The 9,230-nt window shown below is 31.1% G+C and overlaps 1 protein-coding gene across 2 annotated transcripts; it reads left to right on the top strand.

Annotated features, from left to right (window-relative positions):
• Positions 1–215: 215 nt before the first annotated feature.
• On the top strand, positions 216–3,940 carry LOC145037272 (uncharacterized). 2 transcript variants are annotated; one of them, XM_078985894.1, is made up of 15 exons: positions 216–495; positions 1,019–1,103; positions 1,204–1,315; positions 1,388–1,537; positions 1,619–1,723; positions 1,821–1,904; positions 2,021–2,136; positions 2,240–2,341; positions 2,433–2,546; positions 2,626–2,682; positions 2,811–2,877; positions 3,263–3,316; positions 3,412–3,486; positions 3,588–3,623; positions 3,701–3,940. In XM_078985894.1, exons 2-15 carry the CDS (start codon positions 1,084–1,086, stop codon positions 3,812–3,814), a joined length of 1,206 nt encoding a protein of 401 aa, XP_078842020.1. In that variant the 5' UTR covers positions 216–495; positions 1,019–1,083; the 3' UTR covers positions 3,815–3,940. The 2 variants fall into 2 exon arrangements, with proteins under 2 accessions (XP_078842020.1, XP_078842019.1); XM_078985893.1 differs by having other exon boundaries at positions 928–1,103.
• The last annotated feature ends 5,290 nt before the right edge of the window (positions 3,941–9,230 follow it).

Genomic DNA, 9,230 nt, shown 5'->3' with positions numbered 1-9,230 from the left:
TAAATCCAAAATTGAAACCTGCAAACTCCAATGTAAACAAAAATACGTTGAATAATGTGTATTTATTTATGTATATGTACTATTATATAACGTATAAAAAATGCGGGAAGAGTTTTGAATCGTTATTGTCCGTACACGTCTCCAAACATCAACCATAACCAACGGTCAAGATCTTATTGTTTCTGACACAAATACAGAGTGGGGCAACACAGTGTCTTGCCCAACGATCTTCCACGCTCTCAAATAAACAATTCGCATCAATCATCATGGAATTTTGTCTGTTCAAAGATTCTTCGTGCAAGCTTTTATAATCAGCTTTCATGAATTTAATCGATCTTCCATGAACTCGTTTGGAAATCCCTCCGCTTAGTGACTTCAAGTTCGCTCCGTCGAACTTACTCAGGAGATTAGAAGGTGTAACTGGTGTTTGATGAAGTAAGAATTCCAAATTCGAGCACTCAAATCTAGGGTTTCTCCTGCTGTAGCTCATTTCAGGTAATTGAAATCCACGATATCACTGTATTTGTGTTTATGTATACATATTATAGTTCATGTAAATTGATTACGTTAGTTGATTTGCATTTTGTTCTGGTTTGTAATATTAGATTACGATCTATGCTGAGCTGATTTGCATTATGTTTGCATCGATTGAGTTCGTTTTCCCCCGATTTCTCGCTCCACTTTGTTTGTTTGTGAATGCCGTATGTGGTTTGGTAATTTGGTAAATATAGTTGTCGGTTGGTAATAAATATAAAATAAAAAATAAAAAAACTGTATTTCTTCAGCTACACAAGAAATTAAACTGATTGATAGCTTTTTATAGCTCCAGATCTGGGTTTAAACAGCATAAACATCGCGAACTAAATAGCAATAATCAGTGTTGAGTGTTTGGAACTGATTACGATTATGTTTTTCACTTGATATTAGGTGGAATAAATCAGATTTTGACAAATAAAATCATTTGATCATCGTTCTTCAAGCCTCAATAATCGTTTAGAAAACGCACATTCAAACACAGGTTATGAATCACTCATCGTGATAGATTCACAAGAGTTCTAAAAGGGCATCCAGTTCAGAATAAATATGGGAACACCTATGCGCAGGTTCTTCTTCTTCTTCTTCTTCTTCTTCTTCACTCGAGTTCTTGTTTCCTTACAATGAAAAATATCTGTTCATTGTCATTTACAATTACTTTTTATGCAGTGGAATGGTAAGAAGACCAAATGAGACAATGAGGCTAATAGTAACAACTTTTATCAGTATTGTATTTGGATTCTTTTTAGGAGTATCCTTCCCAACAATTTCATTAACCAAGGTATGCTTTCAAATTTCAACAGTTTTATCATTCTTTCATTTACATGAACCTAATTTTTTCTCTTTGAAACAGATGAACCTTCCATCTACTCTACTTCCATCCATTGATCTTGGTTACATAGAGGACAAATACTCAGGCCTCTCATCACAAGCCCTCTTGAATGTTTGGTCTTTAATAAGGCATCACAAGGGTTTATCATCATACGAACCAGAGGACACAAAGGTAAATTTGTTTATTGTTTTTCCATTTTGTGTATCTCTGTGTGTTTTCTTTATGTGTAAATCCTTATAAATTGTAATGCAGATATGGGTGTCAACAAATCCTCAAGGTGCTCAAAGGCTTCCACCAGGTATAGTTGCATCTGAGTCTGATCTCTACCTCAGAAGACTCTATGGTATACCCAGTGAGGTAAATATCTTTTTCAAAAAATCCATTTTTTTTATTTACTTTAATTTGATATTTGTAATTACATTTATTTAAAAGGGTGAAATCTTGAATTTTTCAGGATTTGATTATCAAACCAAGGTACCTTGTAACATTTACAGTGGGTTATGAGCAGAAGGAAAACATTGATAAAGCTGTGAAGAAGGTTGGTGAATGATGATATGGTTATTTCACTTCTTTCATATTTGGGTCCTTTTTATTCTAGTGTGTGTGTGTGTGTGTGTAAATAAAACAAAACCTATCTAATTATAGAAAGTTTAGTTCTCAGAGAACTTCTCAATTTTATTGTTTCACTATGATGGACGCACAACTGAATGGGATGAATTTGAATGGTCAAAGAGAGCTATACATGTCAGTGTTCTCAAGCAAACTAAATGGTAATATTTAGTTATTTACAATTTACAAAACTACCCTTTTGCATAAATTCAAAAACTTAAAACTATTTGGTAGATGAAGAATGTTGAATGGAATTATTTTTAGGTGGTATGCAAAACGGTTTTTGCATCCAGATATATTGGCACCTTATGATTATATATTCATCTGGGATGAGGATCTTGGATTGGAGGATTTTGATGCTGAAAGGTGAACTTTTTTTTTTTTTTTTTTAAATTTATCTTTTTGGTAAGTGAAAAGTAAATAATTTATTTAAGACTTTGTAGCATTTGATACACAGGTATATAAGTTTGGTTAAGAAGCATGGATTAGAAATTTCTCAGCCAGGTTTATCAGCTAATAGTGGACTCACATGGCAAATGACAAGGAAACGAGATGATAGTGAAGTGCACAAGTAAGAAACAAAATTCATTTTCATTTGTTGGATATAGGGGTAATTTCGTAAATTCACTTATCCACATTTGCATTCCTAGAGAAGCAGAGGAAAGGGATGGGTGGTGCACTGATCCACATTTGCCACCATGTGCAGCGTATGTTATTATTATTATTATTTTTTTGTCACTTTACATATTTTTATAAAATCTCAATCTTAATATTTGCTTTATTATTAACATGAAATAAAAAAAATATATATATATTTTTTTTTTATGAAACACAGATTTGTTGAGATAATGGCTCCTGTTTTCTCCCGGAATGCATGGCGTTGTGTTTGGCATATGATCCAGGTTTTTCACAATGATTTTTGTCAGTCTGAATAAATGATGTTTAAAAGTTAACTGATAGCTGAAAAGCTAGCTGATAAAAAATGATGTTTGGTAAAAGCTCGAAAAATAAGATTTAGCGAAATTAAAGGAAAAAAAAATTAGGGAAAATATAGTAAATTTAGAATTTTATGTGAAAGAAACGATTAAATGTTATCTGAATAAATGAATAAATAACGTTTAAAAAAACATTTAATTAAAAAGACAACATGGATAGGGAAATCAAATGAAAAAATAAACGAGAGTAAATTATTAAAAAAGTAATAAATGAAGAAAGCCTCATTTCCTATTTTCTTTATATATTAGAAACACTGATATATAGCTTACCAGATTAAACCCTGATATACAGAACGACTTGGTCCATGGATGGGGTTTGGACTTTGCTCTTAGGAGATGTGCCGAGGTGATAATATATAATATCAATATTATTTTATTTTATTTTATTCCAAAAATATAATAAATTTGAATAAAAAGTTGGTTGCTTAAATTTTAAAACAGCCCGCTCACGAAAAGATAGGAGTCGTAGACGCTCAGTGGATTGTTCATCAAACGGTTCCTTCACTCGGGAACCAAGTGAGACTCTTTTTCTCAAAATAACAATCTACTTTATATAATATTTTTTCAACTTACTTTACTTTTAATTTTTTTTTTTTTTTTTCCTTTTTTTCTCTTAGGGAAATTCCGAGAATGGGAAGGCACCATGGGAAGGGGTACGTTTGACTTTTTGACTTTTTTTTTTCTTTGACATAAAAGAAAAATGATAAAGTAGGATTGTTTTTGGTTTTAGGTGAGAGAGAGGTGTCAAAAGGAGTGGGCAACGTTTCAATCACGGATGACATTAGCTGAAAGAGCGTATTTAAAGGAGAAGGGGATCGAATACAATACTTCAACGAATGGTTAGTGGGTTTTGGATTTTGTTTAAATTAAATAAATTTTATAAATTAATGTAAGTATCACTAATGGAGAGACCTAGTTTTGTAGTATTTGGTAAATGTGAAACTTTTAATTCCATGAGTTTTTTAGTTAAGTGTTTCTATCTTGTCTGATTTTTTGTTTAAAAATATTTAATTCCAGTAATTGATAGCTAGAAATAAAAGTAATTTATTATAAAAAAAAAGTAGTAGTTTTTTTACTAGATAATCAAAGAAACTTAAATTTACGATATCTACAAGACGCTCAAAGAAAAAAGACCGAGAAACTTGTTTATCAAAACATATATTCATTCTTCTATAATAATATATAGGGTGTTTGTTAAAAACTTAAATTTATCTATATAAAGATATATTCTTTTGTTTAGAAAATAACAAATATATCCATGTTTTCATATGGTTTTTCATAAATATCCCCAAATTTTAAAATTTCTCAAAATAATCACAAATAAGTCTGTTAATGGAGCGAGTTTTGACCCTTTAATAACTCGTACCTGCTAACGTTTTTATTAAAAGGGTCGGATATGGATTATCACCGATCCATACAGTTTATAACCCGTTCCGTATAAATTTTATAATCATATATTTATATTTTATACTATCTAAAGTTTAATTTCAATTTTAATCGAAAGTCCAAATGGCAAAAGCCAAAAACCAAACTATTTTTACATAGAACTCGAAGAGTCAACTTCTAGATGGTTTTTTTACCAAGAATCATGGTATTATTTCATTAATATTTCATCAAGCAATCACTAATTTCATTTATAAATCAATAAAGTCATTATCAACCGGAAAAAAGTTTGCAATTGCTATTCTCTATCACCGCATTCAATATTCAAAATCAATCGGAAGTTACTACAATAGTGAATTTAATTCCAATTGAAAGTCCTCAAATATGTAATGCGTTTTCTAAATAAACAATTTTTTTTATTATTTAAAAAAACATACGGGTTATGGGACGAGTTTTGATATCTGTTTATTCAGTGGATAAAGATATTAGTTTGATTATTCAAAACTTTGCAGCTTACAAAGCAAGTTTGGATTGGATTTTGAAAATTTTTAAACGGGTTTATATCAAGGTTGATTCGAAGTTTGGATTGGATTTTGAGAAATTTTAAACGAGTTTATATTAAGGTTAATTCGTTCCAAACTCAACTCATTTCAGGTCTAATCACAAATTTCACTGTGGGCTAATGTAAAATTGTTTTTTTCTTCTTTTAAAAAGTGATCTATCCTTTGTCATTAGGTTTCGTATAGCCAAATTGTTTATGTATAAAATAAAAAGCTGTGAAATTGTAATCTTTAGGTTAATATCCAAGTCTTCAAACATTCTTTTTACCCAAAATGAGTTATTGAACTAGTTATTCATAGTTTTTTGGGTAGGAGGTTTGTAGGAGACAATCAATATGTTACTACGTTAGGAAATATGATAAATTATGGTTTAGATATGTCATCATATATAAACCTATAAGAGTTTGGACAAACATCATCGACAACATTAATGTCAAGCTATTGTTGCTCCTTATGTTTGTCCAAATGTTTTATATCTATATCTTGTAAAATGGTGCCCCTATACATGTATACATGTATTGGTTCATGTAATTAATCTACCGATAGTTGAAACCAATCGAATGGAAAAAGGGTTCTAAGGAAAGTTGTCATGTGATGGATATAGTATGCAAGATCCAAGCAATGTTTTGTACTATAAATATATGAATCTATAGGATTACATATGAAAGTTTGAAAAATGATATAGAAATAACTAATATACTTATAAATAATAAATTTATTTGTTATTAATTAAATAAAACATAATAAATATAATATTTTATTAATTTTATTATTATTATTTGAAACGGCAAACAAATCTAGTTCTAATTATTACCACCTATATCTCCAGTAAAACTTGAACTCATGATTTCTCAAATGAAAAAATCACTTATTACCACTAGGACAATGACCCTTTGATTAATATTTTATTTATTAATTAAATAAAATAGCTTATTTAACAAAGGCAATTAATAAGTAATTAGTTAAATGGGATTGAACTACTTGATTAATGTTTTGAAAAAATTTCCATAAAACCCACCTATTAATATAAGATAAATTAAATCTCCTACATTTTTTTCCCTAGATATCATTCTAACCATCTTAACTAATAACACATGTCATATTTAATTAAAAAAATATATATATTTTAATATATTTTTGTGATACATGTATAAATTTACTATTACATGAGTATAAAAACAATTTTACAACTAATGTACTAGCATTTTGGAAACTTATTTACAAATTCATATTTAACGCAAACCAATTAACAAATAGACCAATACTTGACAAATTGGTTTAAAATTTCAAGGATTTATGAAATTACAAAATCCCAATCACACATGGATTCAGTCAATTTGGCAATTTTCAAAACAACAAACCATTTAAATTTCAACATAAAGGAAATTATCATCAAATGTAGCAAAAATAAATCACTATGTGTAAATTTCATCCAAACTTGAAATCGTGAAATTAAATCAATGCCCCAAGGGTCATCATCCTTAAGTTATCAGAAATCCAAATACTTCAATTTAAAATCGAAAATCAATGATAATTACTATAATTTCAATCAAAATCAGAAATCATGAAGATAATCATTAATTAGAATCATAAACTACAAGACTCAGGAAACTGAAAAGGTAAGCATCATAAATTTCAAAATTGTCAACTTCTGATTTCCGACTCAAAGCACGACTCACAAGTTCAAGCTCATATAGGCTACAGTTCTACTCTTGAAGTAAACAACAACTCTGTGACAACCCGGTATTTCGAGGCAATATGATGGAACGCAAGTCAAATTTAGGTCAAATTTTAACTTTCTAAAAATCTTATTTTGGTTAAATAAAGTAGTAGGAATCGTATCAAGGTTTTCATACATATAAAGAACCCTAAAATCCAAGTTATAACGAAGAAGTTATGACCAACCGAAGATTCTCGGCAAAACCGGCAATACTGATAGACGTAAAATGTGAAGTTTCAATACAATAGTTTTTGTCCTTAGGTATCTAAATGAAAGTTTTAGATATCATCAAAACGTAAACGCACATAAAAAGAACGTCCAAATCTGACTTCGTATAAGGAAGTTGTGATTTTTCTAAGTTACAGATATAGCAGTAGACAGCTAAAAACTCGAAATAGAGATCGAGAGAATTTTGGCCGACACAATCTAAATGAGAATCGAAGGACTCAACAATACTAGCGCAACGGTAAAAAGTCTGACGAAAACGGACGTCGGATGAAGAAGTTATGAAATTTTAACGGACTTTTCCTGTCCCGACCTATTAAAAATATAATATTAAAAATAAAGTCAAAACTAGCCGACGGAGTCTAAACGAAAGTTGTAGATCGTAGTCTCACCTTCGCGTGGATATAAAGAACGTCGAAAACGGAGTTCGTATGAGAAAGATATGAATTTTTAAAGTTTGCTAATTAATTAAAATATAAATTTAATTAAAACCCGGTATTATCCGAAGTACGAGTCAGCGGTCCGATCCCTCGTACGCCCAGCGTACTCGGATGCTAGGCTCTGGTTCGTCCACGTCGCCCCGATGCTTCGACCGAGGATGCGGTCATGCATGACGTCTCGTACGCCCCGCGTACAAGCGTACGCCCAGCGTACACGAGGCTTTCAGCCTCTATAAAAAGGATGCGAGGGTGCCGGCCATTCTTGCTAATTTCCTTCCTTTCTCGCGCCAAAGGTCTGCGTTTCAACCCTCGGAGTCATCCTAAAGGCCCGGTTTTCATATCCAAGGTGGGAAGAAAGTTTTACACTCCCGAGACTCCCGAGATTTCCCGAGAATCTCGAGGGATCCGCTTTCTCGAGTAGAAGTTCTGCTCGGTTTTCGTCACGCTTTCTTCAATCAATCAAGTGAGTTCATACCCCTATAAACAACACTTTTAAATGTTTTATAAATACTTTTATATGCTTTTAGGGGGGGGGGGGGATACAAGTTAAATACTCAACTACTATCGGGTGTTATATATAAAGATTATTATACACTTTTATTAAGTAGAATCATATGTGATTTATAAACTTTCTAGGAAACTTTCGTATGCAAAATATATCACGATAACATCATAGCTTTTGAAATGAAAAGTGTTGATATATATATATATATATATATATATATATATATATATATATATATATATATATATATATATATATATATAATCAAACACTCTGCTTATACTGTATGTATATGTGTCCATCTTTGATACTACAAACATACGATTATTTTGGCACGAAAAACATCAATATTTTGGGATACTTGTTGTTAATAAATAAATCATCTGGGATTTATAACTAGTATACAAATGGATTTACTACAAGTTTAACAGTTTTACTAAACATATTACTTCAAATGACTTTCTTAAACGTTTTTACATGATTAAAGCTCGTTATCAAACTGTCTTACACACTGTAAGCTTCCTTTCAAACTCGGTTACAAAGGTGTTTTCAAACAGTGGTTTTCCGTGTACTTAAACTGTCTTATCAAACAAAATACTTCCAATCATTTTATAAACTGACATCAAGTCACACATTCTTTATTAGACTTTTCAACGGCTTTACAAAACTTCTTTATGCTTTTATATTATAAATTGCATGCCTCTATATGTATAGTTATATAAGAAATGTTTAAAAGACTTAGGAAGGCTATCCACCCTGTTTCCTTTTCCTCGATTTGGATGTGGTCTGGTGGGATATCGGGTACTCCTCCGAAGGTCGTTTAAATACTAGTTATATATCATGTATACATATATGGTCATAAATGTTCCATCAGTTAATTTAGTTCCGATACTTTTGGGTAGCAAGGGTGTATAAACCTACTTGGATACTCATCAATTACATTCTAGTAAACTATTATAGGAATAGTTTAGAGTAAACAAAACACTATCCCTACTACAAGAAGTTACACCAGAGTCAGTTCATTCATGAGTCTAGACTACATCCTAGTACCAAAGGATACTTTGAGGGACTAACCATTCCGAGAACCACTGTTAGCTACAGAGGTAAATGAATATCTACGGATGTTTTCAGTTGATACCATTACAGGTATACTTAAGGGACTAACTATTCCTAAACCCGGCTGTTAGCAACAGAGGTAAATGCATATCTACGGATGTCTACGATTGATCTGTTTATGACGAGTTTCCACGCCGTGTGTATCTTAGTACCAAAGGATACAACATAAGTTATTATATTATTACTTTTAGAGTTCTATAGTAAAAATAGTTAAACAGGGAAAAACCGTCACATTTTTCAAGTGATGCGTACTTTCAAAACATTCGGGTCTTGGTAGAAGACTACTTTTATACTAGTAGGAAATATGGAAT

Source organism: Lactuca saligna, chromosome 3 (genome assembly GCF_052625555.1).
Source record: "Lactuca saligna cultivar CGN05327 chromosome 3, ASM5262555v1, whole genome shotgun sequence".
NCBI classification, from domain to species: domain Eukaryota; kingdom Viridiplantae; phylum Streptophyta; class Magnoliopsida; order Asterales; family Asteraceae; genus Lactuca; species Lactuca saligna.
Note: the sequence above shows the minus strand (reverse complement) of the source record. Positions and strands in the feature narration are given on the sequence as shown.